Here is an 18,554-nt window from a genome sequence, read left to right on the forward strand (position 1 = left end):
GTGAACTTATTCGACGCTATGGTGTACCTGAGAAGATTGTCAACATCATACGAAATTCATACGACGCACTACACTGCAAAGTTGTGCGTGTAAGACAGCTGAAAAATCCATCTCAAGTGAGGAACAGTGTCTGACAGAGCTTTTGACCCTCTTTCTTTCCTTTCTTCTAGTTTATGAAGACCTCCAAATCTAAAGGAGGCATGGAATACATTGGACAGTTTGCATGTAACTAGACGATTTGGATTTCACAGTTGACCTAGATCTTCTATCACATACACGGTAAAAGATGCAGTGAAGACAGCTAGTGTAGCAGCAACAACCTCAGAAACAGTAAGCCTCAACTTACACAAGAGAAAATCTAAGATCCTCAAATACAACATAGCGAGCACTAACATAATCACACTTAATGGAGAAGCTCTAGAGGACGTCGAAACGTTGGCATACCTGGTAAGCATCATCGATGAAAAAGAAGACTGTGATGCAAATGCAAACGGAAGGATTGAAATAGTAAGGATAGCATTCTAACAAATTAAAAAAATATGGAACTCAAAACAACCATCTGTAAGCCAACATCAAAGTCACAATCTTCAATACGAACGTCAAGACAGGTCTGTCGTGTGCAGCTGAAACTTGGAGATCTACTACAACCATTATCAAAAATATACAGGTATTTATAAGCGGTAGTTTACACAAGATGTTCCAGATCCATTAGTCGGATACGAATAACGGTGACCTATTGTGTCAGAGAACAATGCAGTTTTCATATGAAGAGGAAATTAGGAAACGACGTTGGAGGTGTACAGGAAATATATTACGGAAATCACCAAACCGCATCACGAGGTGTGCGCTAACTTGAAGTCGTGAAGGGAACTGAAAACATGGGAGACCAAGGAACACATTGCTCAGAGAATCAGAAGCAGACATCAAAGGAATGAATGGCAATCGGAAACTACTGAAAAGGATTGTCCAAGACGTAGTTCGTTGGAGAATGCTGGTGGGCGGTCTATGATCCTCTACAATGAGTGACAGGGATAAGCAAGTTTGATAATAAACTATATAAAGTGTTCATCGGAAATATCACCTTATTAATCTCTTTCCCAGGGATGTTTTTCAAGTCATTCAGTGAATAATTATAAAATATGTTTAGATATAGCTGAAATGAAGTGATTTTTTTATTCACATCTTTATTTCACACTGAGAATATTGTGTGCACTACGATACATGGATTATGAATATTGACAATTAATTTTTATGGTATTTTATTTAAATCCGATTTTGTTTAAAAGTGTGATGTAAATGTTAGACAGAAGAAAAAAAAATTAAAAAGAAACAAATATTTCCATCATAAATTCTATGTTCACTAGTGACCTAGTTATTAGACAAACTTGCCTCTTCAAAAGATTTTGGTATATAAAGGAAAAATCTATAAATGCATGAAAAGGTTGATAGAACAATTTACTTTTCCAAAATCTCATTTATAATATGTTTATAGTTCAAAAACAGGATTGTGATTTTTTCATGCAACAGTTTAATTATGACTTGTTAATATTAGTGCTAAAATTTTCTTTCAGTTTCATTATGTATAAAATTGAACATTCTGAACACGTTATGAGCAAGTTTGAGTATATATATTTCTAACTCTACGAGAATGGGTAAACTGTAGAATGCTATAGTAGCCTAGGTCACTTTACAAATAGTTATAAAGTAAATCCAACAGAATATATTTGTTCATCTAATACGTTTTAAACAGTCTGAAGTTGATCCCTTGGGAGCAAAGACATTCCTGCATTAAGAAATATTTATTAATTTTTATTATCCCGTCATGGATAGAGGCTAATGATAGGTTCATTTTACAGCAGATAGAAATAACGTTCATGATAATAAATGTCGATAAAATCGACGAGACATGATTAGCATAGTTTGGATTGAAAGCCTGCTGATATTTGACCAGTACAGACAATCAGTATCCTATGGAATCTAAAGAAGGAATATGAGTGAAGTTCAAAAGTTCAAAAACTGAATAACTTTTGACCGTTTTTAACATCTTTATAATTGCAATTTAGGGGGCTTCATTTATACATAAAACTGGAATGTCAAATTACTCTTTAGAAAGACATTTACGTCTATAACGGAAAATAATTTTTTCTAGTATTTCGCTCATTCGTTTATTAACACATAAATCGATAACTATGGAAAAAATAAAATGACTGATGAGATTTTAATTCAGTCAACAGCCATGAATTTATAGAGTAAGCGCATATGAAATAGACTGTCAGAAGTTAATGTTAATTGGTCAGGAACGATCTGTAAAGAATTCTCAAGTGAATAACATCAGTTGTTAGTCACTAATAATATTCATTTATACAAGTAATGGCATATTGACTTCAGTTTGTTAAGTTTTTCGGACTTAGTCATTCTATAGTGAATGAACCTAAATAACAAAAATCAACAAAACTCTTTTTTAATGTATTTTCAGACTATTTCTATCAATCTTTATAAACATATTCAGTTCATGAAATCGGAATATAAGATATCAAAATCCATGCCTTCTTATTATTTTGTCACATATGATGTGACTTTAATGTTGGTATTTTCTAGCAATATGACTTTTCGATATTGGATACGTTGAAGACGCTCATTGTTATAAGTTACTAAAACTAAAAATCTGGTTCTTTGTACATAGAAACATACAGTAATTTCGAAAGCGTATGAGAGGTATGTCTCAGTTTTGTGTTATTTTTACCTTTAGGCTGCGTTGAAATTGTTGTTTTCTGACGATATTTCAAACATAAAGTATATGCTTACCGTGACAATCTTACGCTTTTGTTGTGATTCATTTTCATATAAAAAGCAGTAATGCAGTTTCACCTTACACAATCATTCTGATCCATAGACCAAAGCAATTAGTTATACTCGTTTCTCAATAACAAAATAAATATTCATAAACCCAAATAAACCAGAAAATAGTTATCATCTTCTGTAAGTTTGGACTAAATTGTTTTGCTTAGGAACGGACGACTACGGCAATGTTCACATGAAAATGCCGATAAGAAAATTCCTTTGTCTGTAAATGTATTTGTAAATGTAACATCTTATCACATTTTTGGTAGGAAATATCTTATAGTAAAAGCATTTACAAGTCTAAATCTTTCTCATTATAACAGAACACAAGTCACTAATCTTATATATAGATTCATCAAACAATATTTGTGCCGACAAAAATTAACTTTATAATTATTTTCAAGGGATTGCCATTACGGTATACTCACAAACAAATGACAGAGTCAGTATAATTATACGCATCACTTTACATGTCAAAATTTTATTTTACGAAATCTTTCTGAAAACTCAGGGATAAAAATGAGACATTCTAAAGAATAAAGAACCCAATAAAACTTGAGTCTTGTAAATTAATGAATAGTGGTAACTGAACAAGCGGTTTAGCTGCATGAAAAGAATAGAGATTGCAGTTGTGTTGTGGATTTTTTTTAGATTTACAAGATAAAAAAGAAATGCCTACAGATATGATTCACTGTAAACTCCTTTATATTGTTATATTAATTAAACTCAGTATAGTCAGCTAATTGATATATGATGATAAACATTTGATGGAGTTTTGTTCTCTGAGGTGGATGGTTTGGTCGTGGAACTTTCATTGTTCTTCTGAAGAACGACATCAGCATAAACTTCGGGTAGATATTTAAAAGACTGAATTTACAATTTTATGTATTTTTTTAAAAAATAAGTTTGAATTCAAAATCCACGACATAAACATATTCTCCCAGTTTTCATCCATGGAACTAGGATTACTTACTTTCATTTTAATCATATAATAAATTCATTATTTTATATTTGACTTCTTTTATTGATCAACAATATCACTTTTAATATTCTTTTGAAAAGTCGTTTATCCTAAAATTTTACATCTTTGTGTTACAACTTTAAAAAAAAACACATTATAAATTGAAAGGGAAAGCAAATTTTAGAGTAATACGACTAAATACACAATTGACGAATGCGAAAACAATTTAGCAAAACCATGTAAATATACAATGAATGAAAGCTTAAAGGTTTATCGTGGAACACATTTCAGTTTTTACAAAAAACCTGTAAACAGTAGGAAGTTGTTATGTAATTTTTCTCTTAAAAGTGATGATGTTTTGACAAACATATAAAACTTTCTCTTCATTCATTAATTTCATTGTTTAACTTAAATATAAAAATCCACAACATATTAACATAGATTGTCGAAATATAATACAAATGAAATAACTTAATTGTTTTATAAATATCCAATACCACCAATTAGTTCCGACTATGGAAAATTGTACCAGATTACAAATTTCATCAATTGTTTTATTTTCATTCATAAAATTAGTTTGACTATTAACAACAATATTAGTGTCTGGAACTAAAATTTTATAAGTATCATCATGGAGACGATTAATACTGCCAGTGGTACCTTTGTTAGTCATATTATGACTATTTGAATAGTTAATAGAACAGTTCAAAATAGAGTCGTCCCCCAAACTCAATAATTGTGGATTAAAAAATTTCATTAATAATAAAAAAATTTCATTGGTTAATAAATTAATCACTAAATTAGTAAAAAATGTAGGTTTAGCAATTCGATGTAAAAAATATTTTACCATGATTAGTGGGATGCATATTATCTCAATACAATTTTCTATTACTTCTATGCAAAGTGTAAAAAGAATGACGTATTTCAAAAATAATTCTTGATGGGATACATAACGATACTGATTATTCATATAACGTTGGTGTATAGCATGAGTTGACAAAGAATCACGTGTAATGGATGTATTTAAAAAAGAAAAGTTAGCATCAAAATCTTTGGCATATACATTTGTGAATTTTAATAAAATCTCAATAACTTGCATTAAATTAAAACATATCGAACCAGTTAACTGAAAAAGAAGTGGAAAGTAAAGTAAGTTTGGTTTCAACCAAATGAGATCATTTGAAAATTTACGAGAATAAGTATAATCTCGATTTGAATGTTTACCATAAGTTGAACAATAAACCAATAAAAAGTTTTGTGTGATTGTGGATACTAAAATTAGAAAATAACTAAAATAACATAGAAGTATTCGTGAAAATTCATTCAGCCTATAAGCAAACAAATGTATACTATAAATGATAACTGAGAAAAAACTGATTAATCCACAGATGGAAGATTTCCTTTCACAACGACAGTAAAATTTGTTATTATAATTTGATGCTGATCGCGACATACGAGAAATTGTTGAATTTTTATGATGGTTAGGAGATGGTGAATTGCTTTCTTTCGCCCAATGGACAAGACGATTTTTCCTAGGTATATTTTCAGAATTTTGAAGATTTTTTATTAGTTTTCGAACGTCCCAACTGATCCAGATCAAAACTGTTTCATTGAAATAGTTCACAAGCAAATGCAAGAAAGTAAAAAATTACTTTTTCATTAATAAATACAAAATATACATTTTCACCAGTTAACAAATTTTCTCTCTTTAAATAAAATAAAGGAATTCATTTTAGACCAATTTCAAAACAGTAAACATACTCGTAATATGAACATTTTGTTGACAAACAACCGTACTCATTCCATGTTTATTTTGCTTTATTTCGCTCAGTCAAAAATGCAACCATTAAATCGAAACTCATTTTATCTAGTGACGTTGAAAAGGTAATCTTTCAGTTATTCTGAAACCATTACCTTTCTAGTATGAAGATGCCTTTGAAGAGGATTTTTGTTATTTTTGTTTAGGAATAAATAAAAAACTGGTTCACAAAATTGCTCAAAATATCTCTTTTTATCAACAACAAATATCTCTAAAGGGGGATTTGAAAATAGGACGAAAATTAAAATTCCATGAATAACCTTAATACTAAAAACCTGAAAGTGTTAAGATAGGATGTAAAGTGAAATCATTTTCAAAACTCTTTTCTAATTCAATTCCCGAAGTGTGAGAGGGTTGAACAACCCACTGATACATAATTGATTGAGATTATTATGTTCATTATTTATCTAATGGAATATAAAATTGAACGTTAGTGATTTCAAGCAGCATTTAAAATTTGCCTAGATTGTAATTTGGTTATCCTCAGATGATTTTTCGAAGGTAATTATTTTTAATTCTCAAAAGAAATTATCAGATAGGATGCATCATTTTTGGGCTAAATAAGTCAATGTATGATTACCTACCTCACAACAATGACTGATCAGTCATTAGGCTCCAATATTGAAAACAACTGATAATCTGATAATGAATTATTAAATAAAGGCTGTAACCAAAAAAGGATATGATGATGAAAAAAAGCTACCGAGGAGTAACTTAGAACTTATCTGTTATGCTATGCCCCATGGTAAAGTTAAAAATGACCAAATAAACTCAACCACAAGTGAAAATTTCCACTTTGACATCTGGTAAAGAGAACAAATCGAGCGAAGAAATTTATTTTCAATTAATTTCTTTTTACCGAAACCAAAAGCAGTGCATTATTCAACGAGTAAATAACTCTGAGACCCACCATTTTTATTCAGCAACGATTTATTTTTGTTTAGTTGGTGTATATATGATTTGACGATATTTATAATTAGAATTTTTAGGTACTATCGACTAACCTGGAGACCTATGGCATGAGCAGACCAGTTTTTCATGCACTGATCACAATATAAGAAATTCATTACATTTTTCTACAGAAAATGTACTGGTCATTTTGTTTAAAATAGTAAAAAGGTCGTTATAGATGAGTATTATCATGATATTATAAGGCAGCAGGTCTGAAATATCACTTTTTAAAATGTAATTTTTATTTGTTGTAGTGAATCAAAATTATTGCTTCATCATTAATAACTTCAAAGATACTAAGCTGTAGTAAACCTCATTTAAAAACATATTCTTTAGATGCATAGTAAAATTTGGACTTACCTACAACCAGAAGATGTGAGCAAGCGACACAATTTAGAAGATAGGCTAATGGACTTTGTATAACTTTCAAAACTAACAGTCTATTAAAGTTACCTGAAAGTAGACAACAGTTTAATTCCACACAATGATAACACTACAATATGTGTATACATAAAAATAACAAAAAATTCACTAATCCAGCACCACAAATTCTATTTTGTTAGAACTGTTTATTTAATAATTCGGCTACTTAAACTTTGTTAGTAAGCAAGCTAGAATAAACATTTTTTACTTTTATTTTTATTTTCTAATGAATCATCCTCTAATTACTATTAATTCAAAATAGATTCAAAATAAATGGCAGATTTGAGGATAATTCAGAAAATAGATTTCTCGTATTTATATCGTATACCAATCAAGTCCCATGTACCTGGCTAATTAAAGATTTTGACCATAAAAACTACACCAAATTATTGTTCACATTCGCGATCACAAATAAAACAAACGCAATAAAGAAGTATTATCAGCGTCATACATTTTTTGTGCATATTTAGTAGTAAATTTAAACAAACGAAGGCAGTCACTCTTTTGCTATCCAAGGAACCTTAATTTATGAAAGATATTATTTTATCAGAAGTGTTGATTACATAATTTTTTCATAAATGGTAATTACAAAATTAGTAAAATATCCTTCCTTGTATGCTTGACAACGTCGTTACACATTTTTAGCAGACCATTTAAACGACAGTGAAACCAAAAGAGAAACGATATGTCAAAATATTCTGTCTGAAACATTACAACGTAGTTATGCTAAGAAATTATCGCTTGTAGTTCAATTAGCTTTAATACAACAGCAATCATGTTTTATTGATATCATGAACTTCTGTCTGAAGAAGTTAGCAACCGCTGGAACATAAATAGTTTGAACTTAGCTACCACTTTGTATCGAAATGTACATTTGATGATAAAACTGGATAAATTGGTTTGTCGGTTTTATCCCTAATGTTCAAAATTGCATCTGAATTATTGTCCATTTATTTATTTTTTCTACAATAAAGATAACTCTTATCCATTATGATTTTATACTCAAAGCGGAACACAAAATGATAAGTCAAGTGACCTAGACAAACAAAATGATTTGTTTCTTTTACTATTATTTGGAATATATTTCACGTATATGACCATATCAATTTCAAATGTAAATCAATTTTCAGCGGAAATTAACGCTAATCATTCCATTTGTTTTCATGTCAGCACAAATAGGTAAGTAATATTCTTAATAGTCTATAAGCTCTTGGTTAGCTTTCATCTGAACAACTCATCTTTTTCGGGAAACTTTATAATACTGGTAAATAATATTGTACGCCACTATTATTAAGTGTGAAACATGACAATTTGTTCTCGTTCCTAATTAGCTGATTTACTGAAATACAAGAGCTGTATAGGTTTTAGAGACTTAAAAATGTAAGTCTATAAAACTAAAGAAGGATGATTAGTTTTGAAACGTTTCAGCTAGATCGATAACGTAATTATTTATTAAAATGAATTGGGACTTAAACTTTAGTAAATTCGATCGGATCATGAGGGATATAATTCATTCTTTAGGGTTTAGAACTAAGGAGCTTATTTTTTAAGTACGGGTTCCCAATAGGAATGAAAATATTAGCTGAAGCTTACCTTTGAAAGTTGTGACAAATAAATCGTTTTATTTATTATTTTAAAACAAAATATACCCGGATTTATTCTGGCCTCTATAATTTTAATCAGACGCACTAATTAACTCATCAAATAACAGATTATATATTAGACTACAGAGATAGAAAAACCTCGTTCACTAAAGACTGAAATCATGTTTCATCAGCTCGTAAGAATGAGTCATTAAGATCTTATAGATGTTAAAATGTCATAACAAAATGTTTTTATACTGTCTTTAACAAAATACTTATTGTCTCAGTGGATAGCAAAAGATAAATTGAGGAGCTTAAAATTGTTTGTAACTCTGTATCTTAACCATTCAGCATAGAATGCAATTTAAATATTTGGCCAACAGCAGTTAGTGTCAAATTCTTAACTTAACTAAAAGTTGAACAGTCTAGTATAACTCGAGCTGTAACAAGGATATATGGTTTGATTTCAAATTGAATATTCAGTGGAGTCAAGACAACAATTTGATATTGTATTAAATGTTGTTTGATATTTAAAAACAAGTAAAAACAATGGAGTCGTAGACCAACTCGATGTACCTTTAATTTCATATGTTTTGTTTAACTTAGATTCATGATAGTAGCTGAGGTAATTTTCCGTTCCTACATATGCCATGCGGAACCAACCGGTTAGATTGGCGGCTATAACATGTACAAACGGCAATCCATTGTATATTCTCAAAATTTTTGGAAAAATCTATAAGTAAAAATAGGAGACGGAATGATTTAAAAACTGAAATCGGGACACACAACATGAAGTAAAAACACCCTTCACTTCTCTTTTCATGTAAAAAGTAAATTATAGCACGTGAACACGTACACTTTCTGTAGGATTTTACAGTGCTATATAAATCTGTCTGAAACAAACAATGAAATAAAACAAAAATGAGTCAAATATACATGCAGTGTAAGCTAAGATCATGTGTTTTATTCACACATAAGCCCTTGAAGTGAAGATAACTTATTTACATTGTTTGGCTTTAAAAAGTCGTTTCTCGTTAAAAAGCTCGTTGTTTCACCTCAGAGATATTCTTTGGTGAGAAGTTGTATACATTAGTGACACAAGTGAAGGAAACAAACAGACATAGTATGGAGTAATTCGAATTATATTGAGACTTTATAATTAGTTAGCTGACTTCTACTTAAATGATACTTAGGATGAGAGGCGGAATCAATCTACCAAACTTCTATTGAATTCTATTTTCATAACCTTGATCCTCTGATTATTTACCATACAGTTTCTCGATTATCCCGACATACATCCCGACATACATTCATCTGCAGAACCTGTATAACAATTTAGTTCATTCCTTTTTATTGGAATACTGGGCAGTTCATAAAGGTTCGAATGTTTTAGGTATATTTTTAATTATTCATCAAAGAGAACTGGAAAAGTGTTTTACGGCTGTGAATAATTTTTATGTAACATCTATTAAAATTATGTAACCATATAGACTGCAGTAAATTTATGCTGATTAACGTCAAAAATATTTTTGACAATGACTTCAACTTAGTTGCCTTTAGTATCATTACTATTATTCATTATTGATTTAGACAACCATAATTTTAGATAATACAAATAAAAGACGGAATTTATCAAAACTGTGATATATTAGTGTAATAAATTTCAAATAATCTGATCACTCATGTTTTGATTAATATTGTTTGCCATACTATTTATTCTTCCTTCTTATCTTCCAATTTGTCTAATTTGACCCTTTAATTTACATATGTAAATGAACAATCAGATTATTAGAAATTTATTGCAATAATATATCAAAGTTCTGATGAACTTTGTCTTTATTGAATTATTTCAGTTTTCATTATAAGGCACAATCTTAGTGTAGTTACAATTTGTCAGAATCCTAGAGGATTGGTTTGCAAGCTAACTTAAATAACGGTGTTCGTTTCAATAAATATCTTAAACAACGGTCCCATTAAGTCACATATTTCGAATAGTATAACACGAAATAATTTTATTCTTTGTTTGAATGACTTACCTTTTTTAGTTTAATTATCATTGGTATTTGTATGACAAGTAGAAGAACCCACAATACATTATTAATTAATTTTAACCAGTTTATATAAGTGATCTGATGAAAATCATGGTTTGTATATGAATTATCAATTGTTATATTTGTCTTATTATGAGATACTGTGCAATTAAAAATAGTACCATAACTATTATTCCTATTAAAAATGTATGAGTTACTTGTAGGAATTGTTGAACTATTAGTTATTATGGGAAGTAGATTTGAGATATTGTTATCTGCAAAAGTAGGGGTCTTTCTTCCTAATAGATATTTTTTCTCATCTACATGGTGATGATCAACATTCTCATTGATAAAATGGTTTGTATTATGTCCTCTTGAATTTGTATGATTTGAAGAGTACCAGATACTTGTGGATAACTTAATTATTCTGTCTCCATAATACATAATGCTTATTAAGCTTCCAACTAAAATGAATCAAATGTAAAGAGAAATATTTGAAAAACACTAGAGAATATTAAAACAAATATGTCATTTGTATAGATTTGCATCAATCGATATCAAAGAAAATACCTTAGAATAATGAATCGATACAAAATTGTCGTTAGAAAATATTCAGCGGATACCCTGATTACACAAGTGCTGTTTGACCTCCTGTGTGGAATTTATCATACTCTAAAGAAAAGTGAGAAGTTCGACGATCCATACGTTTCTAGGTGCACTGTGCTCAAACGCTATTATTTATTCAACTTTCAATATATTCTTGTTCATATCATAATAATAAATGGCGATGAATGTCTCACCATGCGTCATTCAGAGCTGCGAATCCTATCATTTGTGAGTTTTTTATTTAGGTGAAGATTTAAAAACACTTTCGTTAATACAATTTCATACTTTAAAAAGTTATAGCAATTTACTATAAATTCGAGTAACTTACCACAAAAGAATCCTAAAATAATATATTCACATTGTAAAATTATCCTGGAATTAGTATGAACATTTTTCACATTTTTTAAATTTGTAGTTATTCTTTTCTTTTGATTAATGTTACGAAACTGTAACTTAAAGTCTTTTGCATTATCAATGGTCATAAGCTGACAATACTGCACACCGTCAGGTCGAGAAATTAAAATTTGCCTCTTAGGAGATGACAGTTTCTTACTTTGATGTTTGATATCTAGTTGGCTATTGTCATTGTCCACAGTCTCATTTTTTCGCTTACGATAAGTCCTCACATGATTCCGTCTATTAGTGAAAAACTGGTCGGTTACACGACTTCGACGATAAGGAAAGTAATGCGAATGTTGAAGTTTATTATTCACCAAACAACAGTCATAAAAGGGACGGCAAGCGTTGAAATACGTTGTAGCATAGAAGCTCAAAAAATGTAAAAGTTGTCCAGTTAATAAAAAGTTGAGGAAGACCTAAATGGTAGCAAAAATAAACAAACAAAATATATCCTAAAACATTTTACGTTCCCAAAAACGTTGTCAAGTTCCCTTTCTAATGGTGAGGTTTACTAATCTATTCAAAAGTTGATTGATAAAAAGTTAGTAGGTTATTTATCGAGACTATTTATCATCCTTTAAAGAAAAGAGTGACTGAGAATACGACCACCAAGGGCGACATTGAGACCATAAAGTGTAAAATGATAAAGCAACTAAAGACCTTGACTTCTAAGGACTTTTGGAAATATCTAAAACAATAATTCTGAAAATGGAATAGATGTAAGTAAGATGTAAGTAGGACGTACTTGCAAGAGTGGAAGAGTTATGTACCCGATATTTCGTAAAACTGAAATTTTATTACTTTAACTTGCATATATGTTGAACGAGATAGTATTTTCATCTTAATATTTTATAAAATAATATTGTACACAAAGAATAATGTTTTCTGGTCACAAAACACTGACAACAATTTTTTAATTAATATAACTGACGCAACAAAGAAATGCTTTTTGAAAAGCATCACCCGTAAATATAATTTAATTAACTAAGGTAAATTACATTTTATATAGTTGAGATAATGAGTCACTTGAAGCTAGACCATCATGGAAAACCTGGGAGCACTGGCCGGCCGTTTCGCCTTATTGTGTGAATCCTCAGCAGTGCGCACCCACAATCCCGCCTCGCTAGATTCGAACCCAGGACCTACCACAATCGGACGAAACGGCCATCCAATGCTTCCAGGTTTTCCATGATGGTTTAGCTTCAATTGACTCATGATCTCAACTATATAAAATTACTAAAATCTCCACAAAACCCCTTCTAATAAATTACATTTATTTGATTTCTCAGTAAAAAATTAAAACAATAAACCAATAAATCTGAAATATTCATAAAAATCAGTCTATACAAAATAATAATTTTGAATGTAACAAAATAAATCTGTGAACTTTATTGATATACAATTGTTCACTCACTAATCCATGGCAAATTTGAAATTTTGCCAAAATTATCACTAATCCCAATCTTATTTCTATTTTGATTTTATTCTACTTTATTTCATCACAGATGTACGGAATCATTCTCTAGATTGTATAAAACTGTTTTGTTAATTGTTATAAATTGAATAAAAAGAGTATGGTATTGTTAAAATGCTATCTCACGTAGAAACCATAGTTTCATCTAAACATTACATGTCTTTATTTAACACAACCGATCTTTAACAAACTTTGGTGAAATAAATCGTTTGATTTTAAACAGTTAATCTACTGGTTTTCATTCACTGTAGGGAAACGGAAAATCATTTGTAATAGAAGGAACTATTCTTTTTTTCAGAAAATGCATACGATATGAAAGTTATGGAATTAATTGTCCTTCTCGAATAAATATTTAAAGGTGTTTGCAATGAACAAAATTAAATTAATCTGTCGTAATTGTTTCGTAATATGCTTTTGATAACACCAGTTCACAGATTTCACCAACTTTTTGTTTTCTATATACCAACCCTAAGACAATGCAATTTGATTTCCAGTGTAGTAAAAGACTAAAACATCTAAACATATTTTAGAAAATGTTTATGTGGATAGAGTATTAAAATTGCCATTAAATTTACATGGGATTACAAAAACAAATAGTTGTAACAAATATAACTCACTTCTAAAATAATTGATTCTGAATTCTTTCCATTGAATTGTATACATACTAATAGAAACCCCATAGTAGTCAATAAAATCCCGTATATTATTTTTATGATTTTGCTGACAAATTTACTAAGTTATTGCGACAACAAAAATAAATAAATAAATTATCAGTAGTTTGATCACAATGTTTTTTTGAGAATAATATTTTTTATAACATAAAAACCTCTCGTTAATAAGTAGCAAAAAATTAAGCGATAAGTATAAAACTCAACATTGTTTCTAGATAACATGAAATGTTATTTAGAAATGATGAAATTATATCCATGCTGAAGCATATAAAGCAGACGTTTAATAAATGAGACGAAATAAATGGGAATGTTTAACCAGGTAAATCTCTTTGGTGTTTTAGTAAGTAGACCAAATCAATAGACTTGACTGTTCCGAATATAATTATGGCTGAATTTATGATCACGAATTTTGTAAAAACATAGTGCCTCAATGAAGTTTCCTTTGTTTTAACAAAATAAATATTATGGACTAAACAGCTGTTATCTTTACTTATCAGCTATCACAAAAGTGTTTTTTTCTATAACGATAGCAAGGAATGCATTATTGGGTTGAGTTATTAGCTTTCGTTAGGCTGAAGAACAAAGAGCTTTGATTATGAACAAACTGTTCTCCCGATACTAAGACATCATGAGCAATGTAAAGCCACTTAATAATGGGATCAAAATTTTGTTGACGTTCGACCTGTTAAACAAATACTAACATCATGTTTCTTGAAAAAAATTACAATGTTAGGGTTGCTTTATTTGAATCATTTTTAACTTTCTTGTTAATATATATAAATATATATATATATATTTGGCGATTTGGTCTGTGCACGACCGATCCTTACGGAATCCAGCCTGTTGATCTCGAAGTTGGGCATCTACCGAGTCTTTTATCCGGTTGAGCAACACTTAAAAACTTTTCCTGGCACTGACAGTAGTGTGATGCCTCTGTAGTTCTCACATTTGCTCAGATCTCCTTTCTTCGGTATCTTGATGAGGTTTCCTTCTTCCCAGTCCGTTAGCACTTGTTCCTCTTCCCAAATCTTCTTGAAAAGAAGGTGGAGCATATTTGCAGTTACTTCAATGTCCGACTTCAGTGCTTCAGCTGGTATATTGTCAGGTCCTGCCACCTTCCCACTCTTGATTTGTCTGATGGACATCCTGATTTTTTCGGTCGTTAGTGGAGTGCCAGCAATAGGAAGGTCTGTGTGTGCTGCTTCGATATCCTGTGGATTCAATGGAGCTGGTCCGTTCAAGAGTTCTTCAAGGTGTTCTACCCATCTGTTCCTCTGTTCTTGAACCTCAGTGATTGTCTTTCCTTCTTTGTCCTTGACTGGTCTCTCCGGTTTACTATATTTCCCCTGCCAGTTACTTCGTTGTATCATATAGTTTTTTCATATTTCTTTCTCTTGCAGCTTTTTCTGCCGTCGTTGCTAGTTCTCCCATGTATTTCTGCTTGTCGGCTTTAATGTTTTTCTTTGCTTGCTTGTTTGCTTCTGCATACTCTGCTTGTGCCTTGTCTTCCTCTGCTCCTGTTCGACTATTGTTAACTGCTGTCTCCTTGTTCTTCCTTTCTTCAATCTTGTCCAGGGTTCCCATAGAGATCCATTCCTTATGATGATGCTTCTTGCCACCCAGAACCTCCTGACATGCTGAAGTTAGTGCTTCTTTTATCCTTTTCCAGTCGGCCTCCATCGTAGATTCTTGTCCTTTCAGTAGATCATGTAGAGCTTGAAACCTGTTATTGAGAGTTATCTTGGATTGGGTTAGCTTTTTAGTATCTCGAATGATGGTTGTATTGAGCCTTTGTAGTGCTGTTTGTCCAGTTGTCTAGTGTTTCTTCAGCTTCAGTCTCATCTTGGCCACATCTAGGAGGTGATCTGAAGCTATGTCAGCTCCTTTGCCTCCTGATTCTCACGTCTGCATTGACCTTCTGAATTTTTTATTGGTACAAATATGATCTATCTGGTTCTCTGTGGCGTGGTCCGGTGAGATCCACGTCGCTTTGTGTTTGCGTTTGTGTGGGAATATTGTGCCGCCTATAAGGAATTTGTTGAGTGCACATAGGTTTGCAAATCTCTCACCATTTTTCGTTTCTCCCTCCCAGTCCATGTCGTCCCATGATATTTACATACCAGGTATTGTCCATTCCCACCTTGGAATTTAGGTCTCCCATCAGGATAGTGAGATCCTTTCTTCAGCAGTTAGCTGTGATTGGTTGTAGCCTCCCGTAGAACTGATCTTTATCGTCGTCGTTGCTATCATTCGTAAGTGCATAACATTGGATAACATTCATTGCGATCCCCTCCTTCTTTGTTTTGAATGGTGCTTTGATGATCCTGGATCCGTGAGAGCATTTTGTGCTTCTCTGGACAGTATCAGAGCAACTCTCTGAGTGTGTGGTGCATTTTCATCTTCGTGATCGGAGTACAGCGTCATCCATCCCATATCTAGCCTTTGCTGTCCATTGGGTTTCGCTGATTCCAAGTATTGCCAATTTGTATCTCCTCATATCCGTTACTATTTGACTGGTCCTCTCGGTCTTCCACATTGTCTGGACGTTCCATGTACTCATAAAGATTGTGGCTCTGGTTGTTAGAAGGGACATAGGCCTCGTGACTTCGGAAGAGTCTCGGCTTTTATCATGAGGCGTCATAGTTCTTCTGAATGAAAGTCCTTTAATTCACAGGACAGAGTTTACATGTTTTAAATCGTTCATTTCGTTTGGCAGTATTTCGCAACGTTGTTTTCTACGAGATAGTTTTGCTGACCCTATGCCCAACATTCATTTACCCGGGTTTTAATCAGCAGTAACCGTAGAAGAGCTACAAGAGAAGTCCCTATTATAAGGTATGTATTTTATTCATTGATCGGATTTTTACTCATATAATTACATCTATTCGCTTATAATCAGAAGGAAATATTCTTAGATGACCTTCCTCACTTTCTCATTCAAATGGTTAGATAGGATCGATAAACGACTCATGTTCAGTCGACGTGGAAGCCCAATTACATAGCACATTAACGCTTTGTCCAACTTGTGATGTCAATGTATGATGGCTCCACTTTTGTTCAGTTGGTAAAGATTAAAGATTTAAACGCTTGTTAATAAGGTGTTAACCTATCTTTTTGATAATAACAGAAAGTTCCGTTTCAGTTAACTAAGTTTGTTTGCCCAGGTAACTCCACATATGTAACCAAAACGAATGCAAGTTCCTGATGATTTATGAAATGAAATATGACTGTTTAAAAAGCTCAGTTCATATTATTCCTGCATGTGCAATTTTATAAATTAGACTATATTTGTGTGTAAGGCGAAGTATCTACCATTGCAAAAATGCAACAGAAAACATATACTACTATTAAATATTTAAATAGTAAATGTAAATTAGAAAAAGTTATTAGCTTGATACTTTGGTGACTGATTTCTTAAGCTTCAAATTCTTCTTTGACTACTATTGGAAACTTGAAATTGCATGAATAAACCATTTTTTACAATCACAATTTTGTAAAAGAAACAAAACAATGTTTCATGCCATTAAGGACATTCACATACATACAAAATATTAAATAACAGCACAAAGAAAACTGATGTCTTTTGAGAAGTTGAAGAATGATCAACGAATACGGAGCTGTTTGAGATACTGCGACTTTGGGAAATGAGCAACAAAATCTGGGACTGAATTCAAACACCCGATAACCTCATTTATATATAGGATTATTTTATCTGCTTCTTGCTTTCATCTCCAAAATGTTCCTAGTATCCTTAAGCCCGTACACATGTACCTTGGATAAGTGATAATGTATACATTACTTACTTTTCGAGAGTTTACTCATTACAGAATAAAAAGGACCTGACCATCCTGATGCGAGATCTAAATGCTAAAATCGGAGTGGGCAACACAGAATATGAAAATATAATTGGACGACATTGACTAGGAGAGATAAATGAAAATGGTGAGAGATTTGCAAACCTATGTGCACTCAACAAATTCCTTATAGGCGGCACAATATTCCCACACAAACGCAAACACAAAGCGACGTGGATCTCACCGGACCACGCCACAGAGAACCAGATAGATCATATTTGTACCAATAAAAAATTCAGAAGGTCAATGCAGACGTGAGAATCAGGAGGCAAAGGAGCTGACATAGCTTCAGATCACCTCCTAGATGTGGCCAAGATGAGACTGAAGCTGAAGAAACACTAGACAACTGGAGCCCAGTTGTCTCCAATCCCGACATTCCTTAGCTTATATAACAGCCGGTTATGCGGAACTTTGTCGAAAGCTTCGCTGAAATCGATGTAAACTACGTCTATAGGTAACTTTTGGTCCTTAAGAGCGCACCAGCTTTCACGAGCGACTAATAAGTTTGTGAGACAAGAGTAACCTGTTCTAAAACCATGTTGTTTTTCGGAGAGGATCCGGTTTTCATCGAGATACTTTAACAGCTCCTTCCGAATAATCTTTTCTAAGATTTTAACAACCACACTAGTTAGGCTAATTGGTCGGTAATTCTCAGGCTTATGTTTTGTACCTGTTTTGAAGACTGGACTTACTGTGGAGTTCTTCCAGTCTTTTGGTAGACGACCCTGGGTTACGGATAGATCAAAACATACACTTAAAGGGTTCGCAACACAGTTAGCTAATTCCTTTAGTAACCTAGGATGCAGTTCATCGGGTCCAGTGGATTTACCTGTGTCAAGCTTAACTAGCAGACCAAAGACATCGAGTTCTTTAATGGTCACGCTGTCCAGTGCTTGTGTGGGGGGATTTTCATGAACTGGTGAGAAGGGTGTTTCTATGGGT

At 32.0% G+C, this 18,554-nt stretch overlaps 1 protein-coding gene across 1 annotated transcript in view; it reads right to left on the minus strand.

The window, feature by feature from the left end:
* Positions 1–4,205: 4,205 nt before the first annotated feature.
* Positions 4,206–18,554, minus strand: part of Smp_159020 (hypothetical protein) — a gene marked incomplete at both ends in the record, with an annotated part of 50,751 nt that continues 36,402 nt past the window's right edge. The window contains 6 exons of the mRNA XM_018794246.1: positions 4,206–5,404; positions 6,933–7,025; positions 9,155–9,311; positions 10,615–11,072; positions 11,543–12,029; positions 13,705–13,819. Coding sequence (XP_018648678.1) covers positions 4,206–5,404; positions 6,933–7,025; positions 9,155–9,311; positions 10,615–11,072; positions 11,543–12,029; positions 13,705–13,819 — 2,509 coding nt within the window. The remainder of the gene's footprint in view (positions 5,405–6,932; positions 7,026–9,154; positions 9,312–10,614; positions 11,073–11,542; positions 12,030–13,704; positions 13,820–18,554) is intronic.

Source organism: Schistosoma mansoni, chromosome 1, assembly GCF_000237925.1.
Source record: "Schistosoma mansoni strain Puerto Rico chromosome 1, complete genome".
Classification (NCBI taxonomy): Eukaryota; Metazoa; Platyhelminthes; class Trematoda; order Strigeidida; family Schistosomatidae; genus Schistosoma; species Schistosoma mansoni.